At 38.0% G+C, this 27,232-nt stretch overlaps 1 protein-coding gene and 1 long non-coding RNA gene across 3 annotated transcripts; one reads left to right on the forward strand and one right to left on the reverse strand.

The window, feature by feature from the left end:
- The first annotated feature begins 7,811 nt into the window (after window positions 1-7,811).
- On the forward strand, window positions 7,812-26,448 carry LOC139121914 (uncharacterized). 2 transcript variants are annotated; one of them, XM_070687232.1, is made up of 4 exons: window positions 7,812-8,007; window positions 21,929-22,339; window positions 23,158-23,256; window positions 24,657-26,448. In XM_070687232.1, exons 1-4 carry the CDS (start codon window positions 7,926-7,928, stop codon window positions 24,908-24,910), a joined length of 846 nt encoding a protein of 281 aa, XP_070543333.1. In that variant the 5' UTR covers window positions 7,812-7,925; the 3' UTR covers window positions 24,911-26,448. The 2 variants fall into 2 exon arrangements, with proteins under 2 accessions (XP_070543333.1, XP_070543343.1); XM_070687242.1 differs by lacking the exon at window positions 7,812-8,007 and adding an exon at window positions 18,163-18,409.
- On the reverse strand, window positions 14,942-19,319 carry LOC139121925 (uncharacterized). The gene is made up of 2 exons (XR_011549366.1): window positions 18,942-19,319; window positions 14,942-15,318 (listed from the first exon to the last, which is right to left on the reverse strand). It is a non-coding gene; the product is annotated as an uncharacterized lncRNA (long non-coding RNA).
- Window positions 26,449-27,232: the final 784 nt, after the last annotated feature.

Here is a 27,232-nt window from a genome sequence, read left to right on the forward strand (position 1 = left end):
TTATAGTAAATTTCATACTGTCAGTGAATACAACTTCAGCTATCTGGCAACAAGGCAATGACCGCAAACCATTGCCTCGGCAGGGTGATGTTCAAATCCCGCCATCTGACATTTGCAAACAAACTCTTCACGGGGTCACTCGTCCACTCGCAAAGGCTTTGTCGTCCACTCACAAAGGCTCTCGGAGTAAAAAAGCTATTCAAAATGGCGGAGTGGCAATGCAAGTGCGAGTACTCGCGGACAGTTGATTATCGCCCATAACTGGTAGCTTTGAGAGAAATGCTGTAACCAGAGTAAAGATTTGAAAGTTTGAAGGTATTTCCGACCGGTCGATGTAATTTTTTTTTTAGGTAGATGCTTTATTTCGTTTGTTTCGGGCCACCGGTCGATTTTTATGTCATACCTTGGTATTCTTATACAGTACCGAGGTTCGGCCTTCGGCCTCACAGTGCAGTGTCAGTCACTTCCCATCCGACGACGATCTAGGAAACGTTCCGTACGCCTGTGAGTGAAAGCTGTATATAAGATCAGTCATGGTTTCCAATCTCGGAAAAACCTCCGACAAGCAACGATGTCAACTGGAAATGACAACAGAGCTGAAAATACGGATTTCTGGCTATCTTTCTGGTGGTCGTGTTCCTTTATTGTGCGGAATATCGGAATGTAGCGGCGCGGCGCGGCACGAGATTTGTGTGGGAAGTGCGCCAACCCAATGGCAAACCACGCTGCATGGACATCACATTTACGGGAGCGAAATCCAAAGTTAGTCAACTACGTCCATGTTAGAATAAGGGTGGTTTTCCATCACATGGGAGCATGTGGTCACAGATTGTGCACAGATTGCGTTACACTGGTCTTGAAGAAAGGTGCAGGGAAAGTGGTCAGTTTCCGTAGATGTCGACAGGCAATGTATATTGAGCTGAATAGACTTCACTTCCGGGTTCACAAAAGGCCTAGGCCAACGATTCCACCGAGTTACGCGTTATAACTATTTTCGGCGATGCTTAGCCTTCGAGACGTATATGTTTGGATCATTTAGATCAACTTATACAAACAAAAGAAATACCAGTGAAAGGAAACCATGACGTCATTTGTCAAGAAGACGTCCGAGAGTTACTTCATACATTGACAGTAGAACAGAACCGAAGACTGTGGTTCGTGTGTAATAATAATAATATTAATATGTATTGCTTAAAAGCGCTCCACACTACGTCTCAGTGCTCTGTACATTACAATAAAATTACATATGGACATGACATCAAATCAATTTCTGCAATAAAAAAATTACAGATAAGTACTATAACACTGCTTAAAAAGATGAGTTTTAAGACAACGTTTAAAAGACTCACAAGACCAACCAAGACAGTGAGCATCAAAAGAAAGCTCATTCAACAACAATGGGCTAGCAATTGCAAATGCGCGATAACCATAATTAACTGTAGTGCCCCTAGCGTCACGCCTGGTAAGAAGTATTTTGTTAGATGAACGGAGAGCACGCTCAGGGATATTTATAGCTACCAATGGTTGCAAATATTGTGGACATTCGCTATGAAGAATTTTGAAAACAAAAAGCAAAATTTTGAACTTGATTCTCTCTTTCACTGATGAAGTTGGAATAGAACAGGTGAGATGTGTTCACATTTCTTATTGCGTGTTACGAGACGTGCGGCCGCATTCTGAACTGACTGAAGTTTTCTAAGCTGATAGTCAGGAATCCCATGCATCAGGCTATTACAATAGTCTAGTCGTGAGGTGACAAAAGCATGTACTAATTTCTCTGTGGTCGGCATATCTATCAAAGAACGAATTTTACCGATTTGGTACAGTGCAAAAAAGGCAGATTTACACGTGTTATTTATTTGATTTGACATAGAACCATTCGAATCGAGCAGAACACCAAGATCTTTAACTGTAGTGGACGGGGTAACATCGAAAGTACCGATCTTGAGACTGACAAGTTTAGTCACATCTCTCTTAAAACGCGATGAAAAGTGAACTACGTCAGTTTTTTCATCGTTTAGGATCAGCATGTTTGACCTCATCCATTGATGCACATTATCAATGCATAATTCAAGATCCAACTTGACATCGTCTGGACTATTACAAACAACATAAATCTGAGAATCGTCAGCGTAAAGCATGTAATCTAGGCCGAGGGAAGAAATAATATCATCAAGAGGAGTTGTGGAAAGAGTAAAAAGTAAAGGTCCTAGGACAGAACCTTTTGGGACACCAAAACGTAGAACAGCATCTTGTGATGTTGTGGAATTAATATAAATACGTTGAACACGGTCTGATTAAGGTGAAGGACGACGAATTCGGACGCGCACACGCTTTAGAACGTTTCTGCGCAGATTTAACTCCAGCCTGCCGCAAATTGGTTATTTTGTAGCGCATGTATTTAACATCACCTGTCATTGTTGAAATTGTGCTTTTACCTAATTTTTTGACCCAGTGTCTTCGAAATACATGTGACCTATAACCTTGTCATATTTTGACCCCCTAGGAAGCTGGTTTTTATTCAATATGAGCGAAAAATTAACATTTCTCTCCCATTTATATGGCGCAAATTACCCATTCACCTGGAGATATTGTAAAAAGTAGCGTGGTGACACCCTTTTATTAAAAGTGTAAACTAAATGGTATTATTTCAGGAGTTTATTCGCCAAGTTTGGTCAAAATGACACCATTCAAATCGACAGGAAGAAAGTTCGAAAATTATGTAGTGATATAATTTCGATATCGTCATTTTGTAATCGATACTTATGTTAAAATTTCTTCACAAACATCATGAAAACTATACATTCGATAGATATGGATCTTAAGTCTTGTATTTATTAAAATTAACTCATTTGCTAAGCGTTTTATGATTGCTTTCTTTAGTTTAAGTGAATTATATCATTTTTATTTATTTCTAACGACGCCATTTTAACGTCCGTTTCCATGGAAACAAGCGTGGTGACCCCCATTTTTTATTTCATTTTTGCACTTGCACAACTTCCAAGAATATTTGTGCAAAGTTTCAAGAAAATGACACCACAACTTAATTTGACGTAATTCGTAGTACTTCACCTTAAATAGGAACGAAACCCTGTAAGGCTAAACCTGTTATTCCAAAACGACACTGCAATCTATTGAGAAGAATTTCATGGTCAAGAGTATCTAAAGCAGCTGATAAATCCAGCATAACCAAAATGACATCCTTTCGTGAATCTAATGCTGTCATGATATCATTATGAACCCTAAGCAATGCAGTTTCAGTACTGTGATTTGTACGATAAGCTGACTGGCATTTTGCATCCAATTTATTTTCTGATAAATAGATTTTCAATTGATCCGCGACAATACGCTCTAAACATTTGGACAAAAAACATAAATTTGAAACTGGCCTATAATTTTTAAGAATATTGCTATCAAGACTGTGATTCTTTATCAAAGGCTCAATAAATGCAGTTTTAAAAACCTGCGGAACAGTACCTGATAAAAGTGAGCTGTTAAAAAGGTGAGTTAAAAATGGAGCGATTTCATAAATACAATCTTTAACAACATCAGTTGGTAAAATATCTAAAACGTACGATTTAGAAGATGATTTAAAACTAACTTTAAAACATTTTCACTGACAACACTAAAAAATACCGTCAAGGACAGTGTGCTCACATTCGGTTTGAATTGGTCCATTCGAGAAATATTTAAACCAGGAAAAACAAGAATGACAAAAGCAAATAAGGTCTCCAACTTAGGTACTGGCATGGAGGTCATCTTTAGGAACATGCATATCAACTTCTATAGCAATGGGACAAGCAGATCCTAAATACATAAGCAAATGTCAACAACAAAAAATAGACAGAGAAGGTTTGATAAAAAGAAAAGGTGGGAGTGGGTAAAAAATGTACAAGGGATCTGGTGAAAAAGTAATGCTACCTCATCAATCTTCTAGACCCTACCCCTCCTGAATATCAAATGTTCCATTCCTTGGTATTTACAACCTTGTGGTTGTAAAATAAAATACAATGTGAGTGTTATCATTCTAATGTAAACAGCAATTAAGTTAGTTACAGATGGTGAAATGCCTTCCATTGTGGGCGGTGATTACAACATCTGGAATTATCCTGGATCCAAATTTCTCATCAGTTCTTGTATGTCTTACATAGAAAAATTGCAAAAATTGGTCTGCAATGAAAAAATTCACCGCAGCTTTGTTTTCTGGATCAAATTTTCCTAAAAATAGATACCAAATATGACAAAATTATGTTCACAGCCTTCAAAACTGTCTACCAACATATCCTGGGTTGGTGTAGGTCATTTAAGGTCACAAACTGAGAAAATTACCTAAAATATACAAATTTGGGGGTTTCCCAACACTTTGAGCAGAAAATTTATCTAATAACATCCCTCGGGACTTCATACCAAATTACAAAGCTATCAAACAAGTTATTTTGAAAACAAGTTTTCTTGACCAAAAATGACAATATTATCGTAAAAATACAAATTTGTTTATTTCAGGACAATTTCCAGATACATGTATCTAACTATTGTCATCTCTGTACATCTGTGTACCAAATATAAAAGCTGTCTGTCCATGAGTTTTAAAAAGAAAATACTGTTTAAGATTTTTTGACCAAAAATGACAATATTGCTCCAAAATAGTAATTTTCCCAATTTTGTCATAATTTCAACAAATTAGAAGAGTAACACCCTTGCAAAGATCCAACCCAAATTTGAGAGTGATTGAGCTGGCGGTTTCAGAGAAGAAGAATTTTTACTGAAAATGAGAAAAATCACCGAAAAATTCAGCAAAAATACAAAATTAAGGATATCTTCACAATATTCATAAAACTGTATAAGGTTCACCTAAGGTACTTGCACACAAATTTTCAAAGCAATCAAAACAGCGGTTCTCGAGATATTAATTCTTGACCATTTTCACATTTTGTAAGCTCATTTGCATAATTTTGGCAATGCAGACTTCATTTGAACAAAATCCCATCTATACCCCAGGATGCATCCACACACCAAATACCAAGCTGAAACGTGCAGCGGTTTGTGTGTTTTTGATGTTGACGGACATACTGTACGTACATACATACATACATACATACATACATACATACATACATACATACATACATACATACATACATACATACATACATACATACATACATACATACATACATACATACATACATACATACATACATACATACATACATACATACATACATACATACATACATACATACATACATACATACATACATACATACATACATACATACATACATACATACATACATACATACATACATACATACATACATACATACATACATACATACATACATACATACATACATACAGACGCCATCGACTTCAGCTTATACGATAAACTCACATTGGTATACCAAATGTGAGCTAAAAGATGACAACGAACAGTTGAGAGAAGGATTAATAGCATTGTCAATAGCCAAATTTTCGTTTAGACAACTTTCTTACAGAGCTCAACAAGTCATTTTGTCTGGTGTCCCATTGTGCAAAAAAGTAATACCATTATGTGATAGAGAAGTGTAATGTGTAGGTTGAAACGCGTCAGCATTTGTCTTCAGGATGTTCACTGTTTTGTACGGACTGATGTATGTACCACACGTAAGGGGAGCACTGGTTTGTAGGTACGTGCGTACATATAGGGCACTTCCATTCATAGTTAAAGGTTGCGTAAGACATGACAGCTCATTTTGTTCAAAATCACTTTATTATAAAGATTCAGTAAATTTTCATAAATTTGTTATCCCAAGACTAAAATATTGGTTGGTTTCACCTTTAAGCATGAAAAGCAGTAGTAAAGTTGGGCGAGAAAGAAGTGTAAATTTATGCAAATCACGTGCTTTCTTAGCTACTTCTTTCTCCCGTTTTCAACATTTTATTCAATCCAATCTGGCCTGGGCCAAATTTTGTGAAATTTTCAGATTATTTTCTTTAAATACTATATAACGAAACGGCAGTTTTGTTTGACAATAAAGGTCTTACATTTTGAATGAATGAATTAATGAATGAATTAATTAATTAATTAATTAATTAATGAAAGCCACTTCAATTTTTGCTTATCATGATTTCAGTCACTGTTTTGTTTTTTAATCCAACACTTGCCAATAGAATGAGAAAAGAAAACTTAAAATAAAATTGTCGGTTTCTTCTACATATACTCGTTTCAAATAAGACCTTAACTTCAAAATAGTAGTATCAAGTTTTTGATTTAAATTTATTATTTTTTATCAATACGAAACATAGACATATATACATGTACATACATACATACATACATACATACATACATACATACATACATAGTACATACGTACATTACATTACATACATACATGCATGCATGCATGCAGCATGCATACATACATACATACATACATACATACATACATACATACATACATACATACATACTACACATACGAGACATACATACATACATACATACATACATACATACATACATACATACATACATACATACATACATACATACATACATACATACATACATACATACATACATACATACATACATACATACATACATAACATACATACATACATACATACATACATACATACATACATACATACATACATACATACATACTACATACATACATACATACATACATACATACATACATACATACACACACACATACATGCATGCATGCATGCATGCATGCATACAGACAGACTGTATACGACAGTACGTAAATACCTGCACGAACCAATACGTCGCCGGCATTACGGATGAAATAGCAAATTAGCGTCATTTTCACACATGTAACGTCGCATTTGATAGATGTTAGCATACCTGTCACTTTTTGTGGGATATGGAGACAACACATGCAGTGAAATACCAGGCAGAAAATCTCATGAATAGAGTATTTAGTGGTAAGACTCCCTAGGCATTTTATGTACATATGACGAGTGTTCGTAACAGGTTTTCGTAAAAAGCACCAGAAATAATGAGCTACTGTCGTAGGTTAAAGGTTAAAGTGTATGACTCATCGAATTTAGAATAAATTATGCATGATCTTTGACACGCCAGGTTCAGTTCGGTGCATGTTTATAATGGTGTGGTATCTTGGAAATGGAGGTTTTTGTCACCGGGTTTTTGATAATTTAGAACACAAAAGCGGAGCGAATGGTTCTTCCTCCCTTATGTGTTTAAAGGTAAACACACATGAATATGACAGTGGTAATTACAAAGAAAATGTTCACTGGAACCATAGACAGTAGAGGGGGCCTCTACTGAATACAGGGGTCATAAAGTCTTAGAAGAATGCCAAAAATATTACGTCACTGCCGAAAGCAAGTACACCATCATTTATTTCACTGAAATGAATGTTTCTATGGAGCAATATACTAACGTTAGCACGATTACAGTGATAAAACTATACTTAACAAAAGTGTCTCCACAGAATGGAGTGCACTCTGACGTGCCTGCGGAGTTATTTACAGCCTGTGTGTACGCCATGTGTGTGCGCGGAAAGGGGATTACCAGGCCCTCTGTGAACTGAACAAAAGCAACTGTGGGGTCGTCGACCTAGTGAAAACAAGAACGCCTTGCAAATTCAGAATTACGTGTGTCCTTGAAATGCCTTGATGGGACCTTAGCAAACGCTATTGCTTTTCCGGAATATTCACACCGCGTGACTGTGTGTAATGAAAGTGACAGATCACCCTAAAACACTATCACATTGCATCATAGAGGGGGAACACCATAACATATTAGCATACAGGAAAGAACCGGTTCTTAAATTAACTCTTGGAAATCCCGCGTAATTACGTCATGAGCATTAGTATATGCTGACTACAACCGCCCTAAGCCTCAGAAGGACTGAAAGCGTCAAAAAGAACGCATCTCGTACATGAGATATGATCAATCACAAGATATGATAACGAGAATATCGCATTTTTTCGTCGCGTTGGGACTACTAGCTTATGCAAGCTGTGAGTATATATTACATTTAAAGTACAAGTATTATCCAATTCAGTACATTTCTCCGAAAAATACGTGCTTGCATAGTACCGCTGAACTAGCATCATGCGCAGCAGTTTTTTCATATGCCAATAATGTGACAACATACTCCATGCGAAGGCTGGCTTTAACGTTCAATGGCGTTATTATAACTTATGTTCTACTAAACAAGTACACATTCTTTTCTTCTCGATTTAATAAGTGAGTCGAAAGCTGCCCTTGCCTTCTTGATGTTCGTATATGGTGTCCAATCCATGCCAAAATTACTACTTTGATTTTACAACACAACATGCCTTTCCGAATTCTATTTTACAATTCAACATGCTATTTCACAACACAACATGCCATTCCGAATTCTATTTTACAATTCAACATGCTATTTCACAACACAACATGCCATTTCAAATCCTATTTTACAACTCAACATGCTCTTGCCAATTTCATTTGACAACACATCATGCACTTACAAATCCTATTTTACAACTCAACATGCTCTTGCCAATTTCATTTGACAACACATCATGCACTTACAAATCCTATTTTACAACTCAACATGCTCTTGCCAATTTCATTTGACAACACATCATGCACTTACAAATCCTATTTTACAACTCAACATGCTCTTGCCAATTTCATTTGACAACACATCATGCACTTACAAATCCTATTTTACAACTCAACATGCTCTTGCCAATTTCATTTGACAACACATCATGCACTTACAAATCCTATTTTACAACTCAACATGCTCTTGCCAATTCATTTGACAACACATCATACACTTACAAATCCTATTTTACAACTCAACATGCTCTTGCCAATTTCATTTGACAACACATCATGCACTTACAAATCCTATTTTACAACTCAACATGCTCTTGCCAATTTCATTTGACAACACATCATGCACTTACAAATCTATTTTACAACTCAACATGCTCTTGCCAATTTCATTTGACAACACATCATGCACTTACAAATCCTATTTTACAACTCAACATGCTCTTGCCAATTTCATTTGACAACACATCATGCACTTACAAATCCTATTTCACAATTCAACATCCCATTCTAAAGCTAGCTCTGCGGAGCAGGGCAGTGTTACTGGCTATCGAACAAGATTCAAAATGGCGGACGCGAAATGGTCCCCTCGCACAAAGAGAGAAATGCGAACTTTGCACAAGTCTAAAAACGCAGCTTAGCACATTGTGTATCTAAACAAGATGAGCGTGCTCGAAAACTAGGATCGATCACGATTTTAAATTAAAAAATACGCTGTTTTTGGAAAAGAAACTGCGCGTTAAAATCAGCAGTTTTGTCTATTGTGCGAGCTCCGTGGGAGGCTTATCGTGAAAGACCGAGATTTACTATATGGCGCATCTGATACGGATATGGTCCCATCGCATAGAGAGATGAAAGTGGGCTTTGTGTAAGTTCAAAAGCACAGCTTAGGTCATCGTGCATCTAGACAAGTTGAGCGTGCTCAAAATAGGAGATCGATCACAATTTTGGGTGAAAAAAACGATTGTTTTCGGTGGAGTAACCGCGTTGCAACCAGTGGTTTTGCCCACAGGCTCTCGACTCATTGCAGGCGAACCGCCAGACGTCACTGATAGAGTTCTGAGTTTATTGTTGATGCAACGGACTGACATAGATTTGAAATTTCTTTACATGGTCGGGATTGTTACCTTGGTGCGGTTTGCTCCGAGCTGAGACATTTTATAATTTCTGTACTATACATAGCGTGTCAGATATTGCAGATGGCTTCAAACTATTGAATTTTCGTATGTATGGACTGTAGATACAGTTTTGAGAGTATCGTAGATGCAACAGACTGCGATTTGAAATTTGTTTTCATTGTCGGAGTTTTAACCTTGGTGCAGTTTGCTCTGAGCTGAGACATTATTTTATTTTGTACTATACAAAGCTTGTCAGATATTGCAGATGGCTGCAAAGTGATTGACTTTTCATATCTGTGGACTTTGATCCCAGAGTCCTAAGTGTATTGGAGAATGCTACGGCCTGAGATAGATCAGTAATTTCTCATCCTTGACGGAGTTTAACGTCAGTGCAGTTTGCTCCGAGCTGAGACTAATAATTTTTGTACCTTTGCAGATAGCTGCAAAGTGATTGACTTTTCTTATGTGTGGACTTTCATAGAGTCCTGAGTGTATTGGAGGATGCTGCAGACTGAGACGGATTGGTAATTTTTTTAGCCTAGACGGAGTTTTAACGTTAGTGAAGGTTACTCGGAGCCGAGTCATAGATTGTCGGATATTGCAGATTGTATAGCTGTGATATCGCAGCGGTATGGCGTGTATCGAACGCGCTCGGGTCATTGAGGACATCGCCACAGTGCGATGACCTCAATGACCCGAGCGCGTTCGATACACTCCACAAGTACCGCTGCGATATCACAGCTATGCAGATTGCAGCAAAGTGAAACTGAAGACAATAGATAGCCGTGAGCATATTGAAGAATGCTTGGAATTGAGATGATTTCGTCGTTTCTTAACAAAATAGGAGTTTAACGCTATAGTGCAGGTTACTCAGTTCTGAGATAATTAAATAATTTTGTTACACGCATAGCTGGTGCGGTCAGATAGTACAGATTGCTGCAAACTAATTTCGTGTCACAACTACACGCTACTGTAATCTTTTCAAGGTATTCTTGTGTCAACTTTTTTATGTCATAATTCGACGAGCAGCATCGAAAAGTTGGTATCTATTTGCATCACAATGTATGTTGTACAATGGAGAGAATGAAATGAAAGCCGTGGAGGAGTTTTCTTTAATCTTCGAACACTTCCTTGACAAGTGTTCACAAAATAACTTTGGAAATTGCGAAATTGACCTCTATTGGCAAATACTGTTAACTTTTAGAAATCTCGTGATGTTTTCGTTGTAAATATTGCTTAATTGCCATTGAGATAATTTTGACCCCCTTATCAAAATTGAAAATTAAGCTTGTGAACTTCATAAAGTGTCTGTCTGCCGAGCTTTAATAAAATATTAAAACTTTTTGCAGCGGAAAATATGTGTTTAGCAACACCTTTTATATGGCTTTCAGCTGGCGTTTCCTGTCCTGTCAAAATGTTAGTCTTTTTCGTTTTATGTAAGCTTTGGAAACCACAAAATAATAATAATAATAATAATGCAGGAAATCAGTACGGAAGAATTTCCTCTCTGCTTTTTGACCGTAACGTACAACTTTTAAAATATCACTGATTAGGTATTTGGTTAAGGTAGGAAATTAAATAAATTCCTTTCAGGGGAAAGTTTTCTATTTGGCGACAGGGTTTTTCCTCAGCTTCCAAGGGTGGTAAAGTAAAACAGAATTACAGTCAACTCGCACTTTTTCCAACCCGCCCAGAACCAACTCGCCCGATTCAAACTCGCCCGATACCAACTCGCCCGTTGTTTTGAGATAGGGTTTTGTAGATTCCATGTACGCTAACCCGATGGCCCGAGGCCAGCTATTTTCATGTCATGCCAGGCCAGTAACTCGTGAAGACGGTCCTGCTGTTCCTAAAGAAGTGAGCCAGTTCGCAGTAACTATCCCTATACGTAAAGAAGCCGAACGAAATTTATTCTTTCAAGAGATTTGCAAAACGTGAAATTCGCAAATAAAAAGTTTTCCGTGTTCAAGGTGTTGGCACATATTTCAAGCCGCACCTGTGGTTCTCTATGTTAGAAATATTTGTTGTTAGAAATAAAACGTTTTATGCGTACCAGTTGCTGCGAAAACGAGCCCTGCCACTCTATCAAAGTCATTTCAAAGAAGACGTAAACAATTTATTTCATTAATAATGATTACTGTTTTTTTATTAGTATTACACTATCAGTTAAATTTTATTTCATCGAGCTACCCTTATTCTAAAGCTGTAATATTATAGTGACTTATAAGCCCATTGGCTGGGTGACCACTCACCGTTGATGTTGTATCATTATTGAAGTGTAAATGTTGAGTCATGTCACATGTCACTCTAATAAATAAATCTACTACTACTACTACTACACTCTTTGATAGTTCTTCCACTCCAATGACCAAGCTACCCGAGTGGCAAAGGCTACCGATTCGCAGCAAGCGTACCAGTAGCTCTGCATGGCAGGGCTGTGTGTTTACCGGCGTTATACGGCCTCCGTATAACGCCGGTAAACACACAGCCCTGCCATGCAGACCTAGCGTACCAGGTACTCATAAAATTGCAAAATAATATCGGGCGAGTTGGTATCGGGGCGGGTTGGAATCGGGCGAATTGGTTCTGGGCGGGTTGGAAAAAGTGCGAGTTGACTGGTACCCGTTAAAACAAGGTTCTTTTACAAGGTAAAGCGAAAAAATCTTGTAGATTATATTGGCAATGTCTACTTAGCATGCGCAATGAACTATGAAAATTGTACGACCTGCTCCGTCACAGAACGGAGATAATGTCTGAGCTCGAAGGGAGGTCAGCGGATACTTTAATGATTGAGGGTGAATCTTGCCCGGTCTTTCACATGAGCCGCGCACACGAAAAGCCTCCCACGGTGCACAATAGACAAAACTGCTGATTTTAACGCGCAGTTTCTTTTCCAAAAACAGCCAATTTTTAATTTAAATCGTGATCGATCCTAGTTTTCGAGCACGCTCATCTTGTTTAGATACACAATGTGCTAAGCTGCGTTTTAGACTTGTGCAAAGTTCGCATTTCTCTCTCTGTGCGAGGGGACCATTTCGCGTCCGCCATTTTGAATCTTGTTCGATAGCCAGTAACACTGCCCTGCTCCGCAGAGCTAGCTTTAGAATGGGATGTTGAATTGTGAAATAGGATTTGTAAGTGCATGATGTGTTGTCAAATGAAATTGGCAAGAGCATGTTGAGTTGTAAAATAGGATTTGTAAGTGCATGATGTGTTGTCAAATGAAATTGGCAAGAGCATGTTGAGTTGTAAAATAGGATTTGTAAGTGCATGATGTGTTGTCAAATGAAATTGGCAAGAGCATGTTGAGTTGTAAAATAGGATTTGTAAGTGCATGATGTGTTGTCAAATGAAATTGGCAAGAGCATGTTGAGTTGTAAAATAGGATTTGTAAGTGCATGATGTGTTGTCAAATGAAATTGGCAAGAGCATGTTGAGTTGTAAAATAGGATTTGTAAGTGCATGATGTGTTGTCAAATGAAATTGGCAAGAGCATGTTGAGTTGTAAAATAGGATTTGTAAGTGCATGATGTGTTGTCAAATGAAATTGGCAAGAGCATGTTGAGTTGTAAAATAGGATTTGTAAGTGCATGATGTTGTGTCAAATGAAATTGGCAAGAGCATGTTGAGTTGTAAAATAGGATTTGTAAGTGCATGATGTGTTGTGAAATAGCATGTTGAATTGTAAAATAGAATTCGGAATGGCATGTTGTGTTGTAAAATCAAAGTAGTAATTTTGGCATGGATTGGACACCATAGTTCGTAGGTGTGTTAGCGCGAAGATGTTATTCTAGTATTGGATGTGACGGGTATTTTTTCCAATAAACAGTAACAGCGATTGGTTCAAAAGGCGATAAACTCGATTGAGGTACGATCAAAGTTCACAAAAGGTGAAAACGCCTGTTTTATTTATGAGGACACTGCCACATATGCCCTCCTCCGCACTTGCTGTCGCTTAGCAAATGTTTGCTATAATTACTTCATTATAGTAAAACGTAACAAGGGGGCCATGCCGGCTGAAATAAGTGTGTGACTACAGGTCATGATATTAAGGCTGAAGCACATCTAACAAAGCTACAATTTATATACAATTTGTATAAACATGTAAAAAGCTCCTTTGAAGTAAATGATTAAACTAAAACAGGTAAAATTTAACACTGTCACATACAGCCATCCATTCCAAATGGCCAAAGAAATTCAAAACCTGCCCCTAAATGAGGTCACGTATTGGATTTCAGACAGGTGTGTTCTCTAGGGAACGTGTATGTGGGGGGACTGCACAATTACTGGAACAGCTACCTTATTCATACACACCCAATGTCATTTTACTTCAGTTACCAGTTTCATCTGCAGGTATAGGTCTTGAAGCACAATTAGCAATTTAACAGTAGTAAATGATATAGAAAATTTGGTTTTGTTTTAGTTAGATGCATTTAGTATCATCAAGACCAAATTAAATGTTTATTACCTATGAAATTGTTTTTCTGGTGAAGCAAGTAGGCTGACATCCTTGTGTCTTTGATTGGTACTAACTCCTCACAGTGTACACTCTGTGAATGAAAAGCACACTAACTGATTTCCATTCTGAATTGCCACCTGACTTTTTGGATTATTTCATTGTAAAACATTTAATTCACATTACCACACTTATCAACACAAATACCAGGATGTAAGGTCACGTAGGGGTCATACTAAAGGCCTCCTCTCGGCTGAAACATACAGAATATGTGATTATTTGTATCTCTGATAATTCCATTTTCTTTAAAATTGAGAGAGGGGTGTAATCATGGTAGCATTACAAATAACATTCTTGATGAAACGATACAGCATTGTTGGGAAATAACCGAAGAAATTTCCCCGGACAAAACTTCTCAAAATTTAGAATGCTTGGTCAGCACTTATGTTAGTTTAATGATGTGTGACGTTAGAAAACAGTTTGATGTAATCAGGGTGTGTTTTTTTCTCCTCACACATGAGGTCATAAGATCAAGGTAAACCTGTTCTAGATACCTAGATACGTAATGTATTAATTTATGTGGGCGTTACGGAATAAATTGATAGATGAGTAGGTTATACAACTGCGAGGAAAGACACAAATGACATACCGTTTATCAAATCATAAAAAGCTATGTATTTGTTTTGTATGACTTTCGAAAATGTAAAGTGCAAGCGTGTATTTGTGAAACTTTTAGGGGGCGGGGTTAGGTAGAGTCATATAGGGATAATGTGTGCATGGTGGGTGATCACCTCGGATGGGTCAACGACCTCATGCTTTTAATATTGCACTAATACCTTTAGGTCAGGTCAGGTCAGGTCAGGTCAGGTCTCTGTTATTCCTGTTGTCTTTAATTTTCTATATGTTGTGTGATTTAAATATGATTTCATCCAGAAAATTTTTATGAATCCAGTGTACATCCGATTCAGTGTTTATAGCACACAATATCATTGAAACGTTCTTAGACATTCACACGTCCACAAATGTAACTAATCCTTGGAGCAAATTTATATATCCTGTCATCTGAGTCATAATAATTGACTTTTCCTGACATCCCATAATTCCTTGTTAACTGCAGGCTGCGCACCAGAGATGACACTCGATGGTATCTGTAAAGACAAAACACAAACAAACAGGTTGAAAAATCTGACACAATGTCCGTTGGGAACAGGAACCTGAAAATCTGTGTGACTTTAGATTTGGATTTGAATATTTAAAGCTCCATAAGCTGTATCTGTTGGCTATTTTTTCAAAACTTTTGTTTTTGTGGTTTCCCTACACTTTCTGCATTGAATCCCTACTGTAATTTAATGCCAAGTATTTAGCATATCAACACAACCTATATGAGTATAATCGCCATTGTTATTGTTGAAAATTGTATTCAAGTCCGGACTACAAAGCAATGATCACTACACACATACAAGCTGTGTTGACAAAAAGAATACTCGAAAATTCAGCATGACAAACGGATTAGGGTCAGACACGGTAGCTGATATACAGAAACAGAATACTGAAAAACTTTCTACAAGTTACAGCTTATGTCCCTATAACATGATGAATACAATGTGTATCAGTATACCCTTCCTGAGATAACAGAGAATCACATAACAACCACTTCGCTACATCCCTGTAGTCAGCTATGAATCAGATTATATTTAGGCGACCTTGCCAAAAATAGGTTGTGGTGGTTTCTGATTGTGACAATAACTTTAATGAAAAAATTAATTTATCAGGCAAAATTATAGCATTCGACCAAGGTTTGGTTAATTTAAAGCCCCAGTAATGCTAACTTTTGATGATAATTTCACCATTTTTGTTTTGAATGTGAACCATAATTCCTTGTTCTTCTCCCCAAAGAATGTTGATATACACAGTATCCAGCTTGTCAACTAAGCCCTTACGGTTGTAAACTGCATTGTTATTGTTTAAAAGTGACTTCTCGGCCGGACTAGAATTCAAATGTAAACAACAAAAATGCATTTTACACACATATAGATGCTAAGTTGACAAGCTAAATAGTGGGTGTTTCAACATTCTTTGGTGAGTAGAATAAGTTGCAATTGATTTATAAAATAAAAAATAATGAAAAATCATCGAAAGTTAGCATTACTGGAGCTGTAAGTACTTAACGAACAGTGCATCGAAGCCACTATTTGATGTCGACAGGAGCACGCCAGGAAGCGAAGGGGATCTAAATAAGGAGGATTCTTCCTCAAAACTCCCGCCCTTTCCTTCTGAAAGGAGCCTATGAAATTTGCATAAAAGTTCGTGTTAGAGAGCCTCGTTTTCGTTACGCTGACCGCCACTGCAGTGAGGGATAAAATACGGCGAAAGGGTGGTCTTTAAATATCGACGTGCAGCAAAACGTACAATAGCTAGAACTATAATTTTTGCTTTCAGTTGTAGCATACATACTAATGATCTGTTTTCCTTGGGTAAACTCACAAAAGTTGAGAAGATTTATTTTAAATCGCTACAAAGTGGGTGGCGAGGTCGACCCGCCAAATGCGGAAGTAAACTTCACCTTTTTCGTAAAACAGCTCGATAATGACCTTAGAGGTCTTAAGCCAAGCCGAAATTTCAGAAAATATTCATTTAACTATTATCAACATTTGGTGAAATTTTCATGACCGTGCGACCATGGACATGTATTTGCGGCAGTGTTGAATGTTGGCATGCAGTTACCATATCGCTGTATACGTAGATCTCGAGGGTCTATGAGTATACGAACACCCGTTACGCTACGTACACTCGACGCTGTTTACCGCGACCAAACCACTTGTAGTTCACACGGCGCGGGTGTTACACGATTAATCTTTCATTTTTTTCAAAGTTTACTCCTATAATCTCGGGTCACTGATGTTATATATAAATAAAGTATTTAATTAATGTCACATTATGACCATCAATACTTAAAAAAATTTTTTGCTAGTTACATGAGTTATAAAATGTGCCAGTCTAGTTCGAGCACCCACGGTAATGCTAGCAGGGATGGCCGCAACGCGCAGCTGTTTACAGGCTACATTCTAGCCGCATCTATATTCACGTACTCGTGTGCGGGATACAGAGTAGCCGTATTTATCCACGGAGATTTTTTGCAGTCGATGTTATTTCCTACAGTTTTTGTATGCTTGCTAGCTACTAGAATGCGAAAACGGAAAAAAATCACTCATAAACGAAACAGCACTGCTAGTCATTACGACAGGTGTCTACCACTATACTACGTGTACGGCCGCAGACAGTGATAAACGTAGCCCTTCTGTCACCGTAGTTTTTTTTTTTCCATTTGCACTGTCCACGACTTTACCGAGAAGCCAGCCAGGCAGATTGTGTTGGCCAGTGAGGTAACACAAGCTTGCAGTCTTGCTTCTCCTCGTCACAATCATTGAAAACATAAACAGAACCGAAAAAATCTGCCAAGTTAGCCGGTGAGGACGAGAAAGAGCTGAAAGAGTTTACGTGTACACTCACGCTGCGCTGTAGGTCGCCATGACACATGAACGTCGCTGCATAGTCAACTTCAACGAGACTTATTTCAAAAACGGAGGCTTAAGCCACTGAGATTTTTTCAGATCGTATGGACCTACTCAAGATACGTCCCCTCCCTACTTCTCATGGAAATTTGACTTTGGATATGCTTTTGCGGCAGTGTTTAGTGAACGGCATTTTCGGTCGCTCGAAAACCATGAAAATAAGGCTAACGCAAAAACGAATCGATAAAACCCCATAAAAATCATCGGCGAACACTAACTAAGAGTACAATTCAGCCGCTAACTGGAAACAGGACGGATACTAAACGGAGGCTGAGATATCTGCGGATAAAATTCTGGCGAAAAATGCCATAACCGTCACTCACTGGCTAGAGGCGCTGTTCGAATTTGAACTAAATCCCTATTATGCATGCAAATGAAGTACCCTCCTTTCAGACTCCCGTTTCCTTCCCCTATCATACAGGTGTTTGTGAACGATGCCTAGCCATGTCGTACTTGTAACATTTCTTTATATCATAAACGTGAACTCTTCCAATTGAGGTCACATTGACTGATCGCGGTATGACGGAATTCCTAAATAAAGAAAATGGGGAATCACCCTTTCACGAAGGCTCTGGGAAACGACCTTAGTCTAGCAGCGCAAGCGATTGAGTCGACATCATGGACACCTTCGTGTTCTGTTTCACTATGGCAGCGTTCGGCATTTCGGGTGAGTTCTGATAATGTGAACTAGTAAATACCATTAGGTTAACTTCAAAGTAGGTTGACTTGATTTTTCTTGTTGACGAATATTTTCGACCGATATCTATTGAATCGAGAGAGTATACCTTTGGCGTTTCGTCGCGGGATACAACGTCGTCACGGCCGGAAGTCAGTTTTGCCTCTTTGGAGATATTGTAAACATTTTGTCGCCATTGCGTGCAGTGGTTCATTCTCAAGGACGTTGTAGCAGAAATTACAAGCGTTAAAAATGGCGCCTTGAATGCAAAATGAAACGTAAAATCTAATTTCTATACGACGATAAGGCCCACTAGCAGAGAAACCGTTACAGAAAAGCAACAGCAGCAGTAACAGCTCCCATATTGCCGTCATGCGCCGCGTCTTGTACGCAAGCCAACCATCTTGCCAGCAGTCGAAGAATCCAGCGATTACAACAGCGTTTTCAATTCGGTATTACACACTTGATGATCTTGAAATACCTTTGCCAGTATGGTTTAAGTTCATAATTCACAAATTCCTACCTACATACGACTTCTGACGAATGGAATTTCCCTGCGCCGAAGTTGCCACCAGGGGACAGTCCAGTAGTACAGCCTCGCCTCGCCTCACTGTGCAATCAAAGGAGTGATCATAAGGTCCCGCCCTTTGACCTTTCAGCCGGTGACTCACCGTAGACAGTAGCACAGGCATTACCGTAGTTGTCAGTTGATAGCGCTTTTCGTGTAGGAGAAAGGGGAAGCGCTATCAACTGACAACTACGGTGGTGCCTGTGGACAGTGGGGGGGGGGGGGAAGCTGCTGTCTATGATCGGGCTTACGGTTACACTAGCGAGAGAGTATACTCGTTCGGCTTGGCTGGGCTGTCGACAGCTTTTCCTTGCGTCTTTTCTCCCGTTTATGTGGTTGAGACCCGGGGGGGGGGGTAACTCCCATAGATGGCTATACGGGAGGGTCCGCGCGAAAGGGGTCGTTTTTTTGCTCTGTTTGGTATCAGAAAGGGTATACTTTTCACGAGGTGTTGGTATGAGAAAGGGTCCGGTTTTAAACACAAACTGACATTTGTTAAAATCATGCTGTCAACACTGGAAACCCATGTACCTACTCCCAGATTACCATCAATATTTCCATTCTGTCGGTTTGACTGTTGGTACCCCTGGTACGCAAGGCGAGTGAGTAGTATCTGTATAGTATGGTATTGTATGTTGGCGGGGTAGCGTGAGTTGCTATGCGGGTCAAAGGTCAACCCCACGCTACCCCGCCAAGAGAATAGCTGCGTTTCGACAACTAGTATCAGAAAGGGTAGTTTTTTTTGCTCAAAACTGGTATCACAAAGTTTGGGTTTCCATGTTCGTGCGGGAATCCCCCCGTACTATTAGCCATGGAGTTACCCCCCCGTGGGTTGAGACGTAGGGGGATAAGGGACGGACCATTAGATCTTGGAGGGGGGGTGGTCAAAAATAGAAAAAAAAATTTTCAGAGCAGAAAGTTAGGAAAAAAAAAATCTTCAAACTAGTTTGCAAAATAAAAAAAAATAAATAAGAAGACAAAGGCGTAAAAAAAAATCTGCAAAAGTCTTTAAAATTTTGAATTTTTTTAGATTTTACAGACAGAAAGCAACTTTCTCCTCCAGGCACATTTTTAATTTTAATTTATACATTTAGAGTGACTGTATCCCTTATACTGGAAGTTGTTATTATCTTATCTGTTCAGGACTTTTGTATTCTGATCACTTGAAAATTATGAAATTATAGAGCCTGTTTTCTACTTGTTTCCTGCGTACAAACCAAGCAGGTACACTAGGTAAAACATTGAAACTATGGTATGGTTGTCAAGACAGAAAGTTGTATTTGCCTTTTAAGATCAAGGTAAACAGATGCAGGCCACATCAGTTTCATTTTTTTCACAGCATTTTATTGCAACAATGAATGCAAGAATGGGTGAACAAGTAGAAACACGTCAATAATTATGTATTATTTTGCTTTTAAAAAGGCATTTCCAATTCTTTTTTCTCAAAAAACAGCCTCAAAAAACAACAGCAACACATGTTTTAACATTCAACAATACACTACGTAGAATGCCATCTATCAAACAAATCCCAACACAAAAACACACAAAAGGGTTGAACTTTGAAAGTTTCTCGATAGCAAATACTGAATAAATCTGCATGAATAATCGTTTTTGTGTAGCAAATTTCAAAGAAATTGGACAAGCCCTTTCAGAGAATACAGATTTTTTGACCATGAATGGCATAAATTGCCCAAAAAGACAAATATTGAAATTTCAACACATCTATACACATCCAATCAATTTGGAATGCTGCTACAGAGAAATAGATGTTTTGATCAAAAAGGGCAACAATTGCTCTAAAAACACAAATATGCAAATTTAACTATATTATTTAGCTTATTTTAGCTTCTCAGCTTGTCAAAATCAATTGTAAATCATGAGATATGCATGATGTTTGATGGGGTGAATGTAGGCATTTCACCACGCAGTAGAAAGGGAAGCCAGGAAACCAAAATAGTCAATTTTCAAAACTATAGGAAGCTACTGAGGAGCAAGAAGACCATGTTTCAGAGGAAGATGTGTAATCCGAAAAAAATGCTCCCAAAGTGCCACCAAATAACACCATTTTTATCTCTATTTTTCAAAAGCTCCAACAGCAGGAGGGGGGACACCCCCCTCCTGACCTCCCCCCGCAAAAATACTCCCCAAGTGCCACCAAATAACACCATTTTAATCTCTATTTTTCAAAAGCTCCAACGGCAGGAGGGGACACCCCCTCCTGACCACCCCCCCCAAAAAAACTCCCCAAGTGCCACCAAATAACACCATTTTTAATCTCTATTTTTCAAAAGCTCCAACAGCAGGAGGGGACACCCTCTCCTGACCTCCCCCCGCAAAATACTCCCCAAGTGCCACCAAATAACACCATTTTAATCTCTATTTTTCAAAAGCTCCAACAGCAGGAGGGGGACACCCCCTCCTGACCTCCCCCCACAAAAATACTCCCAAAGTGCTATCAAATAACACCATTTTAATATCTATTTTTCAAAAGCTCCAATAGCAGCAGGGGGACACCCCTCTCCTGACCGCTTGCGTGGCCGCTTATGGTGCTTGGCACCACATCTTTGCCCTCTTTATCTTCAGACAGCGACGAACTAAAAAAAATTATAAATCTGAAAATTTACTCTGAAAAAAAAAATTTGCACAGCTAATCTCAATTGGAAAAAAAAAATTTCAGAAATTTACAATAGTAAAAAAAAAATTTTCACAATTTCATTGTGACCACCCCCCCCCCTCCCAAGGTCTAATGGCCCATCCCTACTATACGCCTTCAAAACACGCCTCGCTATAAATCACGTGCAATAGTTCCGTGACAAAAAGCAATAGAATAGTAATGAATTACTAAACTATCAAACTTTTTTGATCTGCGAAGAACAAGGACCACAGTACAGTGAATGTGATAGCATAATTTCACTTATTTTTTTCTCGCATTTTCCTCACAGGCTCCTTGAGTTCAGCAACACCGCAGATCATTCCTACAGGCCAGGAGTTTCTAGCAAACGTTGGCCACACACTTTACATTGCAATGCAACTAAATCTCAGCTCACCTCTCACTGGAACAACTGACATTTACATCGACGTATTTAAAAAAGTAAATGGTATATTTCGCGATGTTGTGATCGACGCTAAGGCATCAGCTGTAGGACCCAGCGAAGAAATATTCTTTCGTCATGGTCTGAACGTTTACCCTCGGGTCGGCATGAACTCAGTGAAAGTTGTGTTCAGCATAAGCAACTGTCTGGAAAGTGACAGCGCCCCCTACCTCTTCTCGTTCGTCGCTATAGAGGAGGGGCTTATTTTGGAGAGTAAAGAAGGAATAAACATGATCAAAATAATGCCTTCACAGCTCACAGGTGAGGCTTCTTTTTTGTTTTGTAAAGGTACGATAAATACGAGCAGCAAGAGAGCTGATTTCCACTGGCAGAAATAGTTACCCGAGGTATTTTACACTTAGGTGTCCATTGAAGAGGAAAGTGAAAATTATGAGCTGGTCCCCCAAATCCTTATAATTTAGAGACCCTGTCATGACATGAAATTTGCTCTCTACTCTGAACTCATTAGTAAGTAAAACCAGCTAGAGGGCCAGAGGAGGATCAAGGCAAACTAACTGACAGGTGAACTTAAAAAAGGAACAGTCGGGCAAATAAGATCACAGGGTATTGCAGGCAATATTCGTCTAAGAGTTGCAGTCAAATAATGTCATGTATTAATCTTTTCATTATACAAGCCTTACTTGTGTCATGTTTGTGCCTATTACCCTCACCCACTAATTCTGTATAGTATTTCTAAGAAAACGGTCCAATTTTCGTAAGCAGCTCACAATGTAAAACATCCGTCTTTTACATTATAAGCTCTTAACGAGTTTTTTTTTTATCAGGGCGATAAGCCCCTACGTTGGGGATCAGCAAAATAAATTAATGAAGGGGATTAGGGAGGGCAATTAACGGATATGGGCTGTTTTCTTTGAAATACTATAAAGAGATAGCGAGGGTAAGGAATAGGCACACACTCGACACAGGTAAGGTTTGTATAATACAAAAGTTTAATACAAGACATTTATTGATCATAACTCCTTGAAGAATATTGCCCTCAATAGTTTAAGGTCCAGATAGACCAATAAGTGGACAGATTGGAGTTTGAGTTGACTTCTGTTTTCGTTTTGCTTCTTCAGAACATCCGGATGACGTCTCGGAAAGTACCACTGTAACAGCGCCGCTAACGTTTACAACCGCGAGAACTGCAAACCTGAATGACGCGAACGCAATTCATGGTAAGCAAACAATATCTCAGTTTATGCTTTCTTTTACATCTGTATGATAGGTGAAAAGTGTCGAATATGTCTTCTAAATATTTTAGAAGTTCAATAATCTTTTATTATTTTGAAAACTGCTAGCATGATCACTGGAATCCCATAAAATGCTGGGAATCCCATAATGCAACAGGGAACATGTCATTTAATTTTTTATTTCACGTACCGCTTAAGGTAGAATGCATCTCGTAGACAGATATTTCGATACTGAGACTTTTACTAGCTATTTTAGCCTACCACTTGTGGGGGCTCATTTTGAAGCTCAAGGAGTAAATAAAAGTTTTCACATGCTTATTTTTGGTGGAAAACAAGAGTAAAAACAGGGATAGTGGACATTTGGAATATCAATTGTCTGTAAATAAGCTTATTGAGTAATAGTTTTTCTATAGCACTAAATTCTGCACGGTGAACCCTGATATTTTTATTTCGAATTGGATTATGGGAATGACTGAATATTTTTTTTCTTTTTCGGAAAGTTTGAACTAAGCCTGTCAAGACTTGTACTACATTAATATGATGCCCCGTTGTTGTGTTTGTTGTTGTTGTTGTTGTTGTTGTTGTTGTTACTGATTGATCAAAATTTAATTCCATGAGTTTTACCTCAAAGGTAATCATATGAAAATCGATTTACCAGTGTTGATCAAGGCTGCATTCCTTACAGATTTGCAAAAATATAAAATATTCCTTTCTGAATTTTTTTATCTTCTCAAATACTCAACTACTCAACTGTTAGGTTTATAATGCCTGTTCTTAGACGGTTTCTTTTGACGGATTTTCTTACACATTAATAATCTAGATACATTACTTCCCGATTGGAGCGGACAGACAAAAATTTGAGCTAGTATCATAGCGCCCTCATAGAATAAGAGCGTTATACATTTGTTTTTAATGGCTTTTGTTTGCTGTAACTCTTGACGACTACGACTATTACAACTATTCCCCTTTATTACTATCAGCATTTATTATATCATTGACGTCATCATCGCCCAATTATCTGTATCGTTTTGCAATAATATGGTTCGAAATCAAGTTCAACTTCAGTAAAATTGCTTACCGAAGTGTGATCACAGTACGTTTCTCAAACACTAGCGATGAAAGCACAACTTAGATTTTAACAACTAAATAATTTTCAACTGTAGGATTGATCATGAAATAACGACATTTTCAAAGACAGCATGGCTAAATAACGGGAATTCAAAACACCTCCCCGACTATTAATGATATTTTGCTAAGAAAAATGCAAAAAGATGCAGCTAAATGGGCTTTAATTGTCTTGATTTTTAATCATTGTTTCAAACTTTGTAATTGTGTGGAACGCAGAGTGAAATGCAACACTAAACAGTCTTTTGTTTACCCCTCAGCTTCAGATGCCATTCCAACGGACTACAGCATTGGCACCGCAACAACCTGCAGCCCCTATCTTCTCCTCCTGTCTGTTGTCATGAGTCTGGTGTACACATCATGGCCAGCATGGACACTGAAATGTCACCACATGGAAGGCGAGAAAGCAGACCGACAGCAGAGGCACCAACACTATCCAGAGTCAGCCGCGGTTTTCCAGACAAGGAGCAATATTTATAACACGAAGGAAAGGAAATCAAAACACTTACCTTGAGTCGAAGTGACTGCAAATTTTGATTATTATGCTTGCTTACTTGCTTGCTAAGGAATGCATCATCAAAGAGAAGAGTTGACGAGGTCCATCCATAAAACGATAAACATCGCCCAGTAACTTCGGTGCCAGAAGATTAAACAAACACAGACACTGAAATACACAATACTATTTCATTAGTTTGATTTTGTTTCATGGAATGGCGGAGAGTTCCTGTAGTTTGTATCAAACGCTCATGCCCAACGTTTTGAAAGATGAGCTTGTTCAAATTCATGAAAAGGAATGTTGGTTAACGGCATTAAGACTTCAGACAACTGTATCAGTTTTAAATCATGTACCGTTTGCAGTGTGCAGTGAATCATTAGCAACTACAATGTATGATACCATTGGCAGGTATTGTCATATGAACTAAGTTATGAAGTTCTGAAATAGCACATGCCACACAAGTTGAAATATTTCTATATGTCTGTAAGCCGTAGGAATATTCTTAGCTGAAAATATCATCGACTTCAGGTCCGAACAGAAGCATCGAGTCGCATTTTTCCCTTTTTATAGCGACGTCGCAAAGGGTGCTTAAGGTGATAAGTCAAAGACTGCATCAAAGCTCTTAATTGAGGAATTGATCAAAATTGTATTTACCTTTAAAAATAGCTACTTTTTAACGGATGCAATAATTTTCAACTCTTTTAAAAACTGCAGGTTTTTATAACGGTTTTACTAGGGAGAATTTCAACTGGCTGATTTTTACGCGGCATCGCTAGCGCAGTAAGTTAGAGCAATGTCGTAAATTGCTCGTAGATATCTTTGTGTAGGTGTACATTTCCCCTGTACGTGTACGCAAGTAATGCACAGATATTGTACATTACCTGGGTAAAGGTATGTACATACACAGAGTACAAAATTGGAAAAAGTATTTGCCGAATTATTGCAAACAGTATTTTTGTAAATTTTGAACGTGATGAATTTCAAGTTATCTGTATCACAGAACAATGGTGCCATACGATTGAAATATGCCAAGCACAGAATTTTATAAAGCTATATCTAACTAGAGACGTGTGAACTGCGCTTGTTCATAACAGTAAATTTGTTATTTCTTTCATAGACCTAGTTCCTGTTTGTCAGGTATTAGTTTTACAGCTCAAAAATCAGTAAACGTACAAAGAACTAGCTTGATGAAGAGTTGTTTATCTGGCAGTTTTCATTTGAAATTCAAAGTGGTGCCGTCCAAGCTATGTTCACATGATACACTTTTGTGATAATTTTTTAATGATTTTCTACTTTTCTATTGATAATTCCTACAAAGAAAATGCCAGTTATATCAATAACCAAATTTCTTGAAATTGTTTCATGTAATTTATTTATGTATATTTTTCATGTACACCTGTGTTATTAGATGTTAGCTAATTCAAGTATTTGAATGGAAAAGAAATCATGATGTTAATTGTGCAGGTTTTGCCAAGAATCATTTACACAATATTCAGGAATTGTAAATATTTCACAAAACTTGGTTGACCAATTAAATCATATTTATATTTCAAATATATTTGATGACCGGCGATTCAATAACATTTTAGCATATTTTATGTATGTATATATGTATGTATGTATGTATGTATGTATGTATGTATGTATGTATGTATGTATGTATGTATGTATGTATGTATGTATGTATGTATGTAGGTATGTATGTATGTATGTATGTATGTATGTGTGTATGTATGTATGTATGTATGTATGTATGTATGTATGTATGTATGTATGTATGTATGTATGTATGTACGTATGTATGTATGTATGTACGTATGTATGTATGTATGTATGTATGTATGTATGTATGTATGTATGTATGTATGTATGATGTGTGGCAAAGATACGTTAGTTTGACGAAGAATGATACCTGGTGAGGGGCAGCGAATCGTTAACATGTCTAATTTTAAGATGGTTGATAATCACCATAAGAAACTTCCCATGTCTCCCCGTCTTTGAAATTCTGTCTCAAGGCTATTGCATTCATTATTGAGATAAGTTAAACTATTAGTAGTGATCACGTGACGTCCTTATAGGGAAAAATAGTATGAATGAATCCCTATATTGAAAAAGTGAGTTTCAGAAATGAATTTTTGCCGGCATAAATTCATCTGAAACATTTAAGTCGCTTTCTACACGCATCTCGTGTCACGTGACAGCCATAATGCCTCACAATCTGAACACCTGCCGATCGATAATGGAACCTTTCGACCGTTTTATTTGCTGGATCTAAGGCTGCACAGATATGCGGCAATTAATCGCCTACAACGTCAAATATTTTCCCTGAAACACTCAGGA

The sequence above is a fragment of the Ptychodera flava genome, chromosome 2 (genome assembly GCF_041260155.1).
Source record: "Ptychodera flava strain L36383 chromosome 2, AS_Pfla_20210202, whole genome shotgun sequence".
Classification (NCBI taxonomy): domain Eukaryota; kingdom Metazoa; phylum Hemichordata; class Enteropneusta; family Ptychoderidae; genus Ptychodera; species Ptychodera flava.

Coding starts and splice junctions, on each gene's coding strand:
- LOC139121914 (XM_070687232.1), top strand. CDS start 7,926: ATGAGATATGATCAATCACAAGATATGATAACGAGAATATCGCATTTT. Junction 8,008..21,928: donor ACTACTAGCTTATGCAAGCT/GTGAGTATATAT, acceptor TTTTCCTCACAG/GCTCCTTGAGTTCAGCAACA. Junction 22,340..23,157: donor AATGCCTTCACAGCTCACAG/GTGAGGCTTCTT, acceptor TTGCTTCTTCAG/AACATCCGGATGACGTCTCG.